The sequence below is a fragment of the Polypterus senegalus genome, chromosome 3 (assembly GCF_016835505.1).
Source record: "Polypterus senegalus isolate Bchr_013 chromosome 3, ASM1683550v1, whole genome shotgun sequence".
In the NCBI taxonomy this organism is placed as follows: Eukaryota; Metazoa; Chordata; class Cladistia; order Polypteriformes; family Polypteridae; genus Polypterus; species Polypterus senegalus.
The window spans coordinates 265,485,022-265,501,829 of NC_053156.1; the positions used below are offsets into that span (position 1 = coordinate 265,485,022).

The 16,808-nt window shown below is 36.3% G+C and overlaps 1 protein-coding gene across 25 annotated transcripts in view; it reads right to left on the bottom strand.

Moving 5' to 3' along the window:
* nfasca (neurofascin homolog (chicken) a) overlaps window positions 1-16,808 on the bottom strand; it is a 275,383-nt gene that overhangs the window by 50,800 nt on the left and 207,775 nt on the right. For 19 of the 25 annotated variants that reach the window (XM_039749089.1, XM_039749110.1, XM_039749099.1 and 16 more), the window contains 6 exons: window positions 12,919-13,141; window positions 12,474-12,586; window positions 11,900-12,110; window positions 10,308-10,430; window positions 8,970-9,143; window positions 1,257-1,274 (listed from right to left, as the gene is read on the bottom strand). In XM_039749089.1, coding sequence (XP_039605023.1) covers window positions 1,257-1,274; window positions 8,970-9,143; window positions 10,308-10,430; window positions 11,900-12,110; window positions 12,474-12,586; window positions 12,919-13,141 — 862 coding nt within the window. The remainder of the gene's footprint in view (window positions 1-1,256; window positions 1,275-8,969; window positions 9,144-10,307; window positions 10,431-11,899; window positions 12,111-12,473; window positions 12,587-12,918; window positions 13,142-16,808) is intronic. The other 6 variants (XM_039749111.1, XM_039749108.1, XM_039749106.1 and 3 more) reach the window with 2 other exon arrangements.

Here is a 16,808-nt window from a genome sequence, read left to right on the forward strand (position 1 = left end):
ATATATATATATGATGATAGTTTAAATAATCACAAAGCTACACTAAAAAATGACACAAGTGGTTATCAGGGCCACCTTTGTAATTGTATTAACACAGCTGAAAACTGTTATTATGGTCATTGAAGCAAGTGAATTGCTTTTCCTTGGGTTGAAAGGTACTCACGTTCCTAAAATGTTTTTTTTTTTTGTTGTTGTTGTTGTTTGTTTTGTTTTTTTTTCCAGAATGAAGGTTATTCGATGTGACAAATTGCCAAAAAACTAAATTTTCCATGCAAAATTGTCTATTATTGTCTTGAGAGAAGAGGGAAAACCAGACCTAACCAGTGTAGAACAAGAAGAGGGAAGACCTAGATGTACTGCTACATGAGAGGATAAGAATATCAGTGTCTGCAGTTTGAGAAACAAATGCTCAACAGATCCCTCAGTTGGCTTCCTCCATAAATACATGCCAAATACCAGTTTCTTCTACAACAGAAAAAGATGTCTCCAGGATGCTGACTGTAATGCACTTTTCCAGTCATTATCTGCCCAATGTCTGTGCTTTATTTTGGACATTTTAATCTTTTCTCTTTATATGTAGTTTCAGATTTGACTTTTTCATTGAATCTCTGCCTTTAAGGTCAGCATCCTGAAAGTCATCTTTTTCACTGTTGCAGATGACACTTGGTGTGTCCAGTTTAAGGAATCAGTAATAGTCATTTGTAACATTAAATTTAATGGTACTTTCAAAAAAGTATCAGTTTCTGTCAAAAACATGGACATTGTGATGTCCAAAGTCCAGTGTAAATGTCAAACACTTTAAAATGAATATTCATAGATAGATATAGTTTTGGATCCTAAAAGAAATGTTTTTCATATTAGCAGAAGAGAATCAAACATGCTTTTAAGAAATTTAACTGCATGACTGTATATGTGCAGTTTGTTTCCTCTTGCTTTGAAAAACCTTTGAAAAATTCTTACCAAGCCTACAATCCTCTTTAAATTGCAAAAGCAACAACATGAGACCTCCACACAGATATTTCAGCGTGAAAGCCCCATGGTTTCTATAGCTCCCCTGGGCCCATTCTGCCTTTTAACACATTTATGCCACCACCCTGGCATGATCCACAGCCATTTCACCCCAATGAAGAGGTCCCAGACACCCAAATTTTGCCACACCCTTTTTTTCCTCCCAGGTGGTGGTATGTGGTTTAGAAGGAGGAGAAAAATGAAATGAAATTCCCATTTCCTGTTACCTACTCCAGGGGAAACAGTACCTGTGGCGTTCATTTCTTCTATCGTCAAGAAAGAAGAAGGGAGGAAAGACAGAGAGATAAGAAAAGGAAAACACACATATACATGTAAAAGCAAACACACAGAAAACACTTCAGAGCAGAGCGGAACAGAGCTGTTAATACTACAATGAATCCATTAACAGGACAATGAACAGACAGACTGACAGTGGGTTCTGTCTGATTAAATTATATATGATTAAAGAAAGTCTATGAAATAGATTTAAAATGTGGAATCTTATGTAAAACAGCATATTTACATCCTTATGTGAAAATAATAATAAGAAACTTTTGATCAGATGTATACTTCTACCAAATATATTTACATGCAAATATATTATACAGCAGCTCCAAAATATAGCATATAAGATATGAGAAAATTAAGTGGCAAAAGTTAAAAGGCAAGCCTACTCCAAAATGCTCATATTTCAGCTTTCATCAACTCTGATAAATGATTCAATTTTTGCACCATTGGTTTTGCTCCTGTTTATTTTTTTAAACATTAACCGTATATATTTGATATCGCAAAACATCTAAAACGTTTTAAAAAATTAACTTTAAATTAACCATTTTTAAAGTTTTGCAGTTTTTTAAAATTACTTATTGAAATGTTCCAAGCTATTACATTGCATATTTTTATGTTTGTTTAATATACTATATTTTAAATATATTTAAATATTATATACAGTGCATCAGGAAAGTATTCACAGCAGATCACCTTTTCCAGATTTTGTTTTGTTACAGCCTTATTCCAAAATGGATTAAATTCATTTTTTCCTCAGAATTCTATACACAACACCCCATAATGACAATGTGAAAAAAATGTACTTGAGATTTTTGCAAATTTATTAAAAATATGCACTGTACTACTATATTTAAATACTATGCACCTGCATGATCCCTCCCCTCCTCTGATTCTCCCAAGATCAAGGTTCCAGGTTACATTTTTCTTCGTTCTATCACACCACGCCATCAGCTTGTGCAATTTGCTTCACAATCAGTAGATGTTACTGCTCTTCTTTTTCTTTCTGCCATTACACCTTCTTAACACTAGAATTACCAAACCTATTGAAAAAACTTGCAGATCCATCCCACCTTTAATTGCTTTGCACCTATCCGTCAGCATCTTTTGTCCTGTAAAAGTGTCGATAAGCAGCAAGCAGGCTACTATCACATTCCCCCACCGCAGCACACTTTTCTCAGCTCAAGACTGTTTACCAGCGTGTCAGTTGCTTAGAGTTGTATAGAGTGAGACGTCAAGCAAAATGACAACCTTTTATAAATACTATATCTTTATTTTAAACACATGCATTTCATGTGTGTTTCGTGTCTACAACAATCTATGTAAAAACATCGTTAACACAGAAACATTTTTCATGTTTTAGCAATAACTCACAAAATGCAGATATGAAGTGTATAATGTGTGAAGCCTGAAGTCCAAATATCAAATTAGAGCCAGATCAACAAATTTACAGGACAAAAGACTCTGACGGAGAGGTGCAAAGCAATTTAAGGTGGGACGAATCTACAAGTTTTTACGTAGGCTTTGGTAATTCTAGTGTTAATCAGTTTACCTATGCTGTCTACCATAAGATAGATGTGAACCTCACTAACTCCACTGAGGTGACCTTTTGTTTCACCAGCGTGTATAAGCTTCGATTAAGATGAAAATCAAGGTTTTAGCCCCAGTGGTTTGCAAATAACTGTGTGACAGATGGACATAATTCTTAATATTTTATATATAGAGAATATGTAGTATATGAAGGGATGGAGGGATTGTGCATCTCACTGGTTCTTAAATGCATGCTAACAAGAGATACAGTGTGTTCTCCTGATAGGTTTGGCCATGGTAAAACTATATAAGGAAGAGCCAGACAAAGAACAATCGACAAATATCACTTCTAGGATAGATATTAAAAAAAAAGAAAAGAACCTTGCTTGGTATAGGGACACCAAAATCAACTCCTAGTACTAGGCCTATGAGTGGTGTTCACCAGCAAGTGTTTGTTAGCCAGGGAACCCATTTGGGCTGGTCAAATTTTGTCAGAGATGCCATGTGGTCTATTAACTTGAATTTCAAAGAACAATAGTCAGGTGCAATGACAGTCAGGAGTTAGGCAATAGCTTGAAACTGACATGGAGAATTAACATTTGGATAGCTTCAAAGAAGTCCTGGTGAAACTTCAGATGATTCAGAAAGGAGTAACTTCACCTAAGCCTTTCTCAGTGAGGGCTGGGAAACTTGACCTCATAAACAATATCATTTAGAACAGTAAAGAAGACTGTGACAAATTCATAAATTTTTATGATGCTGTCTGAATTTATTTCAATGGTCGAGGTTTTCTGCTGTGATCAAAATGCTCTGTTGTGGCAAGCCTGCAAGGTTTGGAAATGCTGAAAGCACCAATTATTATTTGAGTGTTTTGCTAATGTACCTGTTGAAAATTGTGTACCAGGTGGGGGAATTGGGGGTGCATTGGGGAAAGCACACTTGGTTTCTGGACAGTGGGCAAACTTTTTTTTTTATCAATTAAGGCTATAATCAGTAATGTATATCATACATTTATATTTCATTTCAGTCTCAGCACAAGTCCCTTACTCAGTTCAGCAAGCTATGTCATAAGAAAGACCAATAAGGAGAAGTTATTTACAGTTATTAATATATCAAAAAGAATAGTATTTTCACATTTTCCCGTTGAATAGATTTTATTATTTTTGTACTTTTAAATAAAATTAAAATCCTTTTCTCATGGAGTTACTGTGGCTGGGTTAGGATTCTTCTAGTAGGATAAAATAAGATGACAAGTAGATTTTTGCATGACAGAATGCTGTTTCATCAGATGCACGTAATACTATTAGAGGATTCTGAAGTAATTATAGATCGAAAACTATGTGAAATTAATATGTAATGATGTCTTCCCTAAAATGGCCTGCATGTGGGGCATTCCTGAAACACAGGCAGAAGCCTGGAGATACTGTTTACAGTTCTGATCTCAAGTGCCTTTTCTTTCTACATTTCCTTTTAATTGTCTTGGAAATATTATTTTTGTAAATTCTGTTTGTGTTTTCTTTACTTTTATATGTTATAACTACTCTATAACTTGTGATTTTCTTGAATTATTACTTTTTACTACTATTATGTTGATTATATATTTCTCAGTTATTTGTTTTATATATCTTACTATCTTTATGTTAAGGTAAGCATAAGGGGAGTCACCCAAGGCCTATATACATAAGTACTTTGCTGCTTTGTTCTTTGGCTTATGGACTTCAGCTCTGTTTTTTTATTTCAATTTCAAGATCACAGATTGGTTTTGTTTGCTTTCAAGTTGGTTTTGTTTGACTTTTATGTATAAACTCTTATACACCTTTTTGGTTTTTATTCTTGTTTTTTTACTATTTGTTAATAAATATGTTAATGGCAAATTTGTTTTGAGATTTTTCAGGTAAGGAAAACAAACATTTTGAGGTCAGGTAATGATACTCAATAATTAGGCGCCAGAGAGTGGTGACTTGTTACATGTTGATCTGCACATATAAATAAGAATTTCACTGTAGTCTGTGTGAAGTACAATTTTTACATGAACTGGGCAAATTGATAAGGAATGTATATTGTTGATGGCAGAGTAGGGTTCATTGTCTGATGTTCTAACAAAAAGGTCACACTCCCAGAGTTGATATAGCTCCCATGGGTGGTTAACAAGCACAGCCCTTTGGGAGCTGACCTAGAACCCATTGGAGGAATTATACCTCTTGATGTGGACAAGAGTGTCTGGCAATTCCTCAGAAGACATTCAAAAAAGTTTTTAGGATAGGGGTGATCTGTTTGTCCTTCTCAGCAAATTACCACCACAACTCTGACCAGAAAAAGGTAACATTAAACACGGTCAAATTATAACACATACTACAAGTTTCAGAAAGAGTAACAGAAATACCCTGAAGTGGAAAAGAACATATAAAGCATTGTTCTCTAATTGAAAAGGTAGTTTGGTTATAAAAATCAACATTAGGGATTTATCAGGTTACTGTTGGCATTCCCAGTGCCACCTATGTTAAACTTGAGATGGCCCTCGCTCTTTATATGCAAGACTCTTTTATTGTAGATACCCCAAATTACCCATTAACAGCAATGTTTTATATATATGAGAGAGAGAGAAAGAGAGAGAGAGAGAGAGAAAGATGACAAGCCTGAGGATATGAAGGGTTACCTCTGGTAACTGCAAAAGTCAGGGAGTCTTGGCAGGGAATGCACTGAAACCGATTTGGGATAAAGGAAAGTGACAGCAGGCCACGTATGTATTATTAACACACCACAGATAAGACTGTAAAGGAGCATAACATAAAAAAGGAAACTTGACAGAGTCTTATAGGACCCATGATTATGTACTCCTAGCCAATTGATTGTGAATTAGAACAAAATGAAACAGTTAAAATACAAAGCTCAGACAGTCCAGATGTTCAAGGAAAACAGGCTCAAGATTTCTAATATATTTCCCATGACCCCAGCCAGGCCTAGGAATTTACCACTGTACGTGGTTTAATAAAAATTTAAACACTTCTGGTTAGAACTGTTTGAACAGAAGGAAGAGTTCCTTGTGGGAGGAAGTAAAAGTAGAAAATTGGTATTTACCTTGAGAAGCCATCAGATCTTGACATTAGCAGTACACGTAATGTGTAAAAAAGGCAAATTTTGTTTTACTATGCAGTTATTAAAGTATACCATTCTGAAATATCAGATCCCTTTAGCTCGTCCTGAACATTTAAATGAAAACATGAGTATCAGCGCATGCTGTTGTAATTGGTAAGTAGGTGCCTTTTTTCTAGGAGATGTGAACAAACATGTCAGTATTGACAGTTACAGAAGATAGCATCTCTCTGGCTCACTTCAACAATTGTTTGACAGAGCAGCCAAGGACATCTCAAAAGCCACTAACCAGAAAACACAATGCAAAACTATATGATAGCAGGAAATAATTGTCCTCAAAATGTATTATTTATTAATAGATTCATAAGGTTTTTTACACAATCAATCAATTTATATCTTTCTTAGTGCATTGAGAAGTGTGCTGTTTACCTTAACATTTCTTGTAGCAAATGTTAAAGCAACTTGTGATATGACATAGTGAAATGATAAAAATTTAATCACATCTCTATGCAAATTCTGAGTGCTTTTTATTAAACACCTAAAAGCTCATACGTTTAAGCAAATAATCTTCAAAAAGGTAGCACAGAGCCTTTCTTGTTCACAATTTAAACACAACATATTTGTGCTGCCTGGTTGATATGTATAAATGAGTTGGAAAGTGTGTTCCTCAGTTTTTCTGTATATAAACAGCTTTCGTTCTATTTATTCATTTGTTTATTTTTCTTTATTATCAGCTTTAAATTAAAGTTGGCTTAAACTGCACTGCCTACAATATTATTTTTGCTTGTGATACTGTTTGAAGAATGGTAGCACTACTAACCCACATGGCATTGTTGCTTAAGAATGATGCAGGTACACCAGGTGGAAATGCTAGCAGTAAAAGGTCCATCATAATCAGCTTTAACATAATGTAGATGGCCTTAGTAGAAAATTTGCTATAATTTTTTTTGTTTGTGGACAATAAGTTTGCTACTTTTGATATTAAGTTTAAAGGACAGCACTGGTGGCCATATTCTCATCCAAGTTTAATGATATTTCCTGTGTTCATGTGCAATTCTAAATGTTTTCACAAATAAGATGATTTCAGTGCATACCGACAGCTTTGCCACTGAATCTGAATGCTCTGCACATTTTTCTGCAGACAACTGGCATATGGTGGTGCACCTGTATAAAATGTCAAAATTCCGTACATGGTGGGTGACGTGAGCAGAGAAGTGAATAGAAAATGTATTCTCACCTAAAGAAAATTAGTACCACAGAATGTTTTCTTAAATCAAAACCTCTGACATTTCAAAGTGGTTGTACTTGGTAAAATGTATGATTTTAGTTTACATGTTTGGACTCTGGCTTGTATTTATTTGTTGTTTTATGCTATTTTTTTATTGCTATGCTATTTTTCACATTTTCAGGTAATTTCTGCTATGTTAGCCTATGAGTTACTAATTGTGTCTTGTAACATTAGATATGTAAATATTCCATGCACTTTGTTGGTTAAGCTCCAGGAGGACAGTCACTCATGCATCACTGCAGCTGGGTCCTGTTGGGGTTTGATTTGGGGTTTTGCATCAGTATTGCCTTTGTTGTTATTTTCCTTCTGTTTTCTGGATTTTTTCCTTTTGTTTTGGAATTACTATTACTGGATCAACAATATGATTTTTTTTAGGGATTTTAAATGCTCTGTTGAGCATTTTTGTTTTATTTCCTAATTTTGTTAATACATTTTTATTTATAAACATGATTGTGAAACTTATCTCTATTACAAGCTGGAGTTAGACCGTTATCCCTTATCTGTGAGACATTTAGATATGAGTTCAGGTGAGCCTACTCTGTATAGGTCAGTAGAGGCCATAGCTGGCTTCATGGGTCATTTGGAGGTCTCTCATACCCTTTTGCCTTGTTCATGACTCCAATACTCAGCATATACCACCTGAAGCCCATTTTAAATCACAAAAATGTGAAAAATATTTTTTTAATTTATAAAATGCTTCACTTTAAAACACAATTTCATGAGACAAATTAATATACAGTATAACGTAATTGTGAAGAAATAACTGAATGAAACATACTGAACCTTTATTTAGTAGTTTACTACTTTTGTACATTTTCCACAGGCATGTTCCTTTTGTCTGGCACTTTATCCTAACAGTCCGTAGCTGCAAACATTAACTGCCAATTGCTAATCAAGTTAAGGAACCCTGTCTACACCACTTAAACGGTTTATCAAGAATGTATTTTTCCAGAACTGCTCTAATTAAATTATCTGATTGTAATTAACAATTATTCTTTATATTTTTGATTTTTTTATTCCACTGTTTTAATTCCATTATTAGCTTCACAATTTATTTTTTCAAATTATTTCAATTCATATTTTTCAAAACTTAACTATTTGTTTTATTTGAAAAGTTGTTAAATTTGCATATATATAAATCTACTCACAGAACAAGAATCAAATCAAATCCAATCAACTGTTTATTATTGTTCAACAGTCTTGGTTGTGGTACTTACTACACAGTCACTAACAAGATTTCACAATTTTTATCTAAAAATTTTGCATTCAATCAATTAAATGTTTGATTTAAACACATTTTAGTGGGTTTAACTCACTTCTTATCAAATATATTTATAATACCCAGAACTTTCAAACATAAATTATTAATATTAATGTTTCTATTTTAATATGGCTTAGCACATCAACATAGACAAATCCCTGATGCAGCACTTGTTAATTTTCCTTTATCATATTCAAATATTGATATTAAGCTTTGTTAATCTGCACTAAACTCTTTTATTCTTCTTAAAAACAGAAAATATTAAGTTTCACTTGGTAAAAATTAATGCTTGTGACTCAGCCCCTCCTGACTAAACAGGCCAACTGCAAAGTACAAGATGGCTGGTTCAGTACCCAGCTAACAGCTCAGTACATGACTCAGAGTAAGCCACAGTATATGACCACATACTGATAAATGTGAGCAGTAAAACTATTAAGAACAAATTAAACTACAATTCTTTCATACTTTGCCAGTTGACATTAAGTTTTAAAGTATAATGCTTACCTTCATTGGTAGACTGGGTAACGTCAACGATATATGCCTCCCCTAGGCCGATCTGTGTGCGAGCACTCAAATCAAACTTGTAGCGTGCATTTCGGTCAGCTTTGCGTAATGTGTAGCTAGTTATGTTTGATTGGAAGTTTTCAGTCTGCATACGTCCCACCTTGGTTCCATTCACTATAAAGGAGGCAGAGACACTAAGTGGCAAGAAGCCTAAAACTTATTTAAACAGTAGCACATTATCTCTAGTACGGAAAACGCTTGATTTGATTTCTGATAATGCTTTGACACTTACTCTGTTACTATGGAATACACTGAATATTAGCTATTAAGAATGCTATCACGTTGGATATCTTAAGTATAAGGATACACATTTTGCAAACAAGAGCTACAATGCCTTGTACTTCTCACCAGCATCTGTCTCTGCTGGACAGTTACTTTCGGTCACAAATGCACTGTTGTGTGCAATGCTAAAATGGCTGTTTCCTTATACTGAACAAGTTGATTGTGTGCCAAGAGCTATATGTGCCACCTTGACACAGACTAGTGCTGCAGCTCTAGTTAATTAAGAGCATGGAAAGCAGAAGCAAGCCATTTGCAGGATAAATTTGCCTAAAATAAAAGGAAACTAACAATGCCCTTTTTCTGAAATCATATTTGAGTATGGTGTAGTGAGCACCAATGAGGAAATATTGAGTCAATGAATGAATAATGATTCAACCCAACCAAAGGCTTAAGCACAGAATAATAATAATAAACAGTAACACTGTACTCAAAGAGTCTAATGAGACTGACTACTTCATTTTTATATTGTTACAAGACACAGGAAACACCTACCAAGCTGCTGAAGACTCAAGAACTTAGTCCTACCCAGTCTACCTAGCCTGTGAAGAGCTTGAAGAGGGCTATCGCCTGGCCGATGCAATATTTTCTTGCAAACTCAGTAATGAGCACTTAGTGGTTTATAACATCATAACATATTTTTAAAATGTATTTTCAGGGATCTCTACATTTTTGATTTTAAGATTTTCAGGAGATCTACAGGGTTAATTGAAGGGTCCAAGCCCCAGAATCCCTTGTTTACCACGCCTTAATCTATCTCTTGTTTACATTTCACAACTTATCATTACATGTTTATATTTAATTAAGTACTGACATAGCTAAAAACACCATTCTCATTTCATATAGATTTAATATAGCTGTAGTTCAAAATCATAACAAGCAACACACATATCCTTTGAAACTTTATATTGCTGTATTATTTTCCTTACAAAAATGGTCACTCGGGATCTCTGAACTATAAGTTTAAAACATAAAAACAACTGAAATGCAACAAATTACCTGTTCGGTATTTCAGAGTATACCCAGTTAAAATTCCATTGGGCTCTAATGGTTGATCCCAGTCCAGGTAAATCGTGTCCATATTCCGCTCCTGAACTCGCAGATACCTTGGAGGACCGGGCACTATAGCAAGAGGACAAAAATGAATCGGTAAAACTTGGACTTTGGAATTTTCTGCCCTTCTTCATTGCTTGCTGCCACACATCTTAGCTCCTGATAAAATGCCACACATTTTAGTTTTTAGGAAAAAACACAAAACAATTTGTATGAAAATGTGCTAAAGAAAGTTGTTCTTTTTGTTACATAAATGGGTTCACTTAAATTACCTAATATTTCAATTGTCTTTTTTCCATAAAACCTGACCTTCATTAGATTTCAGATGTACCAAGATGTTATTTTCGATGGACTTCACATTATATATAATATACTCTAATTCGCTATACTTTGATTACTCTGCATATGCCTGTCAGCTCATTTTCAAATATTAATTTATCCATCCATTTTCTAACCCGCTGAATCCAAATACAGGGTCACGGGGGTCTGCTGGAGCCAATCCCAGCCAACACAGGGCACAAGGCAGGAACCAATCCTGGGCAGGGTGCCAACCCACCGCAGGACACACACAAACACACCCACAGACCAAGCACACACTAGGGCCAATTTAGAATCGCCAATCCACCTAACCTGCATGTCTTTGGATTGTGGGAGGAAACCGGAGCGCCCGGAGGAAACCCACGCAGACACGGGGAGAACATGCAAACTCCACGCAGGGAGGACCCAGGAAGCGAACCCGGGTCTCCTAACTGCGAGGCAGCAGCGCTACCACTGCGCCACCGTGCCGCCCACAATATTAATTTATGCAAATTAAAAATCGAACAATTTATCTTTGGACTTGTTAAAACTTCCAAAGAATTGACTTCAATATTCATTCATGTAAAAAATATTGTTTCCTTTATTCACTTCCACCGCTTTCTTGTTTCTTCTAAACAATAAACAGGCAAAGCGTGTATTGGACATATTTTCATTTTGCTTAAAGGAATACTCCACCCAAAAAGGATACTTTTTCATATGTTACTTGCCCTGTGTGGTTTGTAGTGATGGACGAGAAAAATTGTTAGTCCCCTTCACACTGGATTTTGCTTTTGAATTAAAGATAAGACTCTTGCCCAAGAGGAGGAGAGGCAAGACTTCAATTCAAAAGTGCAACACTGTGTGTAGGCCTTTTGTTTGTGGACTACTTACATTTTCTGAAATTTTTCATTTAACATTATTTCAGAAAAAAAATAATGTGTTTCTCAAGTTGTGAGTGTATGACTGGATGACTTGAGTTGTGGTTTATGTGACTTGAATAATGTGAGATGTTTTTCAAGGATAATTTTGATATTGTTTTTTCTTGTCCAGTAATGGTCATCACTGAGTCCTATTCTTTAAGAAACTTTATGTTCTTTCTCTATGCAAATATGAAATTACATTTTTTCTCAGTCATCAATAAGCACTATGGGGTAAGTAAGATAGAAAAAATATAATTCTTGGGTAGAGAATTCCTTTAATAAAACATACTGACTTGAACATGAAAAGGCAATGTGAGCTACCTCCTTCACTGGTCTGGAGATCATGGGTTGTGCTTGATGGACCCTCTCCCTTGCCATTGACTACTACCATGTACAGCTTATAGTTGCTATATGGAATGAGGTCTTTTAGTGTCCCCTGGGGTTTGGAGCTTGTGGTTGAGAAACTCTGATACTTCTTCTCCCTTGATACACTCAGCCCTTTGAGCTTGCTACTTTCCCTCCAGTAGTATACCTGAAAAATAAAAGATACATTTAAATAGCTGAATGTAAACACTCATTCATACTGCCCCAGATTTTAACACTCAGCAAAATCATTTATCTCTCCTTGTCATTCACAACCCATTCTCCAACAAGATTTTAGTAAAATTTTCATTGAAAACAGTCTTGAAATAATAAGCAAAATAATAACAACCAACTTGATGTTTAAACAATATCACATATAGTAATCCTGATTACAGATTTCTAATGAAATGTTCTCAAATGCAACTATTATTGCATTAAAGAGAATATATGAATTTTCAATTTCCTTAACATTTTCTTTGAAGTACTAAAAAATGAAAGGGAGAAAAAAAAGGAATTCTGGAAGCATCTTTACCCTATATTCTTTTAGCTCTCCTTGAACGCTTTCATATGAGACTGGACTCCACATAATGATGGCCCTTGTGCTATCCGGCCGGATACGAATATTGGTTGGAGCTGATCTGGGGTCTGGAAAATAAGCAATTTGAAAAATTAAGGAGCATCAGTTAGTGTGTACTATTTGCCACATTTTACTATGATCCCTGCCTTTACATTACTTCCCCAGAATAACATCACCATAAACAACATCATACATCTGACATTTTACTGCCTGTCTTCTGAGAGAAACAATAACTGTTTCCCTAACAAATGTTTTTTTTATGGTTTCCCTGATTTGTTTCACATTAATGTTATTTCTGACCAGATACAGAATTACTATTAAAGCTAAAATTTGAATAATGACCCAAGAACTGATTTTAATGTTGTCACCTTCTAAATAACACAGTATTCACAGTACTCACAGTCTTCTCCAGAATGGCCAATGATTATAGGTGATTCAGGTCCTGGTCCAAAGTCATTTATTGCTTGTACTTTAATTTCATAGGCGACATACGTGTCCGTGTCCCAAATAACATGTTTCTCATAGCGCGTAGTTAAGTTCTTCCATTGCTCCCGAGAGTCTCTTCGACGCCACCAAACCATATAACGTAAGTTGGGTCCATTTTGGTCAGTTCCAACTACAGGCTGTAAAGAGGAATGTGAACAGACTGAAGAGTAAAAATTAACCAGTAAGAGCTATATTACGGATACAGACCTATTTAAAGATTTAGGAATGTTATCTGAAAATCTGATCTTCATAACACAATTCCTCCCTGTGTGGATAGCGCTTTGAGTACTGAGAAAAGCGCTATATAAATGTAATGAATTATTATTATTATTATTACTGTTAATTTCCACCCCTAATTGCAGTAAAAATCTGTTTGTTAATGTTTGTTGCTATGGAAAAATAGCCAATACATATGTGTGAAATACTTTCTAAGACTATGGATTTCACTTACAGTTTTAATATTAAAATTAAACTGTAATATTTCAGTGTACCAGCATCCAGTTTCAGATTAAAAAGGCTTTGCCTTCTTGTGGCCTTGCATTGGAAGAAGTGGGTTAAAAAAATTTGTAGATAAAACTCTAGTATCTTGTTTCACTCTGCACTTTTACTTTTTTCATATATCAAACATTAATCCTTGTTATTTTTTAAATTTTCTCCAAAATATCAAATTTTGTAAAAATGTACAAACATCATGACATACACACATCATGGTGGCATGTCCGGATGCAGCATCTTTGACTCTCATCAATGTTTCTTTTGTTAAATTTAACTGTTCTTTTAATTTTGCTATAGACCACTAGTGCGAATTGTTCATACAGTTGCACAGAGTTGCTTAATACTGAACAAAGCTGTGAGCATATTCTTCGCAATTCTTTTAACTTTAGTAGTATCCCGATAGAGACAGCCCGAATAAAAGCAGCTTCCCCGGATTACCATTCTACCAAGGTGGAGACAGAGGCAGTGTCGGGAAAGAAAGCAGAAGTGGGGACAGCATGCTTGTTTAGGGGCCCAGCTACGTAAGGCTCCACACAGGCCATTGCAACCAAGCATCTTTCTATCAAATGCCTGGACACTTACCAACAAACTTGAAGAAGTAAGGCTGTGGCTCAATACACAAGGATCTATGAGAATTGCTGCATGCTAATTTTAACTCAGATGTGACTCAATGACCTAGTTCCTGACCTAGCTGTGGAGCTAACTAGCCAGTCAGTGTATCAAGCCCATAAGACAGTGGACTCTGATACAAGCAAGGGCTATATAAGTAATGACTGGTGTACAAGCCACACTGCTATACAGAGTTACTACTCCCCAGATTTGAAATACTTAATACTCAAATGTAAGCCATTTTATCCACCAAGGGAATTTTCTGTTGTTATCATTACTGCAGTACATATTCCACCTCAATCTAATGTTACGCTAGCTCTGGCACAGCTGCATTAAGCTATCAGTGAACAACAGGATGCTCACCCAGATGCTGCCTGCATTATTGCTGGGGACTTTAACCAGACAGATCTTCAAACAGAGGTCCAGAAATTTTACCAACTTGTGCAGTGCCCTACCAGGGAATTAAACATGCTGGATAAATTATAATGTAAAAGACTCCTACAAAACCCTCCTTACTTCCACCCCTTGGACACTCTGACCATTTTTCATTTTTTGATGCTTGCATACAGACCTATTATCTGAAGAAATAAAGCTATCACAAAGACAGTGAAAATGTTCCACAAGAAAGCCATATCGCAGTTCCAGGACTGCTTTGAATGCACACAGTGGGAACTGTTTGCTCGGCAGGCTGTACAGGGTACAGAGATTGACCTGGAGGAATACACATCCACTGTACTTTTCTATATCCTTAACTGTTTGGATAATGTCACTATGGAAAAAAAGATAAAACCATGGAGGAACAAGGAGGTGAAACACCTTTTAAAAGCTTGTAACCAGGCATTTAAATCTGGGGATCCCATAGCCTACAGTGCTACCAGGTCAAACCTAAAAAAGGCCAAAGACATCTACAGAAAAAGCATGGAAGATCATTTTTACAGCATGGATACCAAGGGCATGTGGACTCATATCAATCTGCTTACAGAACTAATAGATCTATACAGGATGCCATCTCTCTAGCTCTGCAGACAGCCCTGATTCATCTAGAGCAGCTGTGCGCAACCTGCGGCCGTACGGCCGCATGCGGCCGTGGGCAAGGACTTTGGCGGCCGTGGACGTGTATATAAAAGTGTACGTAATGGCGGCCGTGCAGGTGTAGGGTCTCTGGACTCCAGTGACGGCTCTGATTGACAGCAAAGAAGTAAAGCCTGACCAAATTCCTACCGTCCGTTTTTTGGGCACTTTAGACGGGCTGTTGCAGGAATTCGCTAACCGTTTTCAAGATTTCGAAAAGATTTCAGCAACAATAAGACTCGTTGCTTCTCCTCATCTGGTGGAGACAGAGAGTGCACCGTTACATCTACAAATGGAGCTAGTAGAGTTGAAGAACAATGAGCAGCTTGTGAAAAAGTTTACGGAAGAAAGCGACCTGCTGGATACGTGGAAATCAGCAGTAGAATACCCACAACTACGAGAACTGGCCAGGAACATTCTCGTTCTTTTGAAGCACTTATTTGTGCGGCGTTTTCAGAATGAAATATCTGAAAAACAGGTACCGGTTTTTTGTCCTATATGACGTTTCGTAGACATTTTTTTACATATGTAGACCAGTAAATTGAATATTGTCAGATATATCATACTCTGTTTTAATGTGTAATCTGTAAATTTTTACATAAATCATAAAACATTATTAAGTTTACTTGGACTTACTGGCGGCCGTTATTAAAGTAAAAAGTCTGTAGTGCGGCCGTCAATAGCGGAAAGGTTGCGCATGCCTGATCTAGAGGGATAGGGCACATATGTGAGGATACAATTTGTAGACTATAACTCTGCTTTCAATACTGCTGTCCTCTCTAATTTCATCCATAAACTCTACCAGTTCGACCTCAGCATACAACCATGTAATTGGATTCTCAGGTTCCTGTCGGAGCACCATTAGGCTTCAATTTCAAATCCACCATAACCCTGAACATGGGCACACCACAAGGCTGTGTGCTAATTTCCATCCTCTACTCCCATGACTGTGTACCTAAATATACCACCAATTTCATCATAACATTTGAAGAAGACACAGCAGCGACTGGGCTAATTTCTAATACTGACAAATCAGCCTATAGAGCAGAGGTGAAAAATCTGGTGAGATGATGCACTGTGAACAACCCATCCCTCAACATTGAAGACCAAGAAGCTCATCATCGATTTCAAAAGATCACATGATGAGGATCATGCTCCAATTTACATTAATGGGGACTGGGTGGAGTGTGTATTAACCTTTAGCTTACTGGCGATATATATCACCAGGGACCTTTCATGGATATCTAACACTACAGCACTGCTGAAGAAGGCATAGCAACCATAGCTGTTTTTCTTAAGAATGTTGAAAAAAGCTGGCCTCCGTCAGCAGATACTGCTGACTTACTACTGCTGCACCACAGAGAATATTTTGACACATTGCATTTACATGTGGTATCTCAGCTGCTGATCGGAAAGCTCTACAGTCCAGAGCTCAGAAGATTATAGGGGTGCAGCTTACAGTCCTGGAGGACATATGTAGCCCACCCTGCCTCAGGAAAGCCACCAGCATCTACATGAATTCCACTCACCCATGCCAAAGTCTATCTGAACTTCTCCCATCAGGCAAACGCTACAGAGCCTTACATGCATGGACCTCATGGATCAGAGACATTTTAACCCGTTTTATAA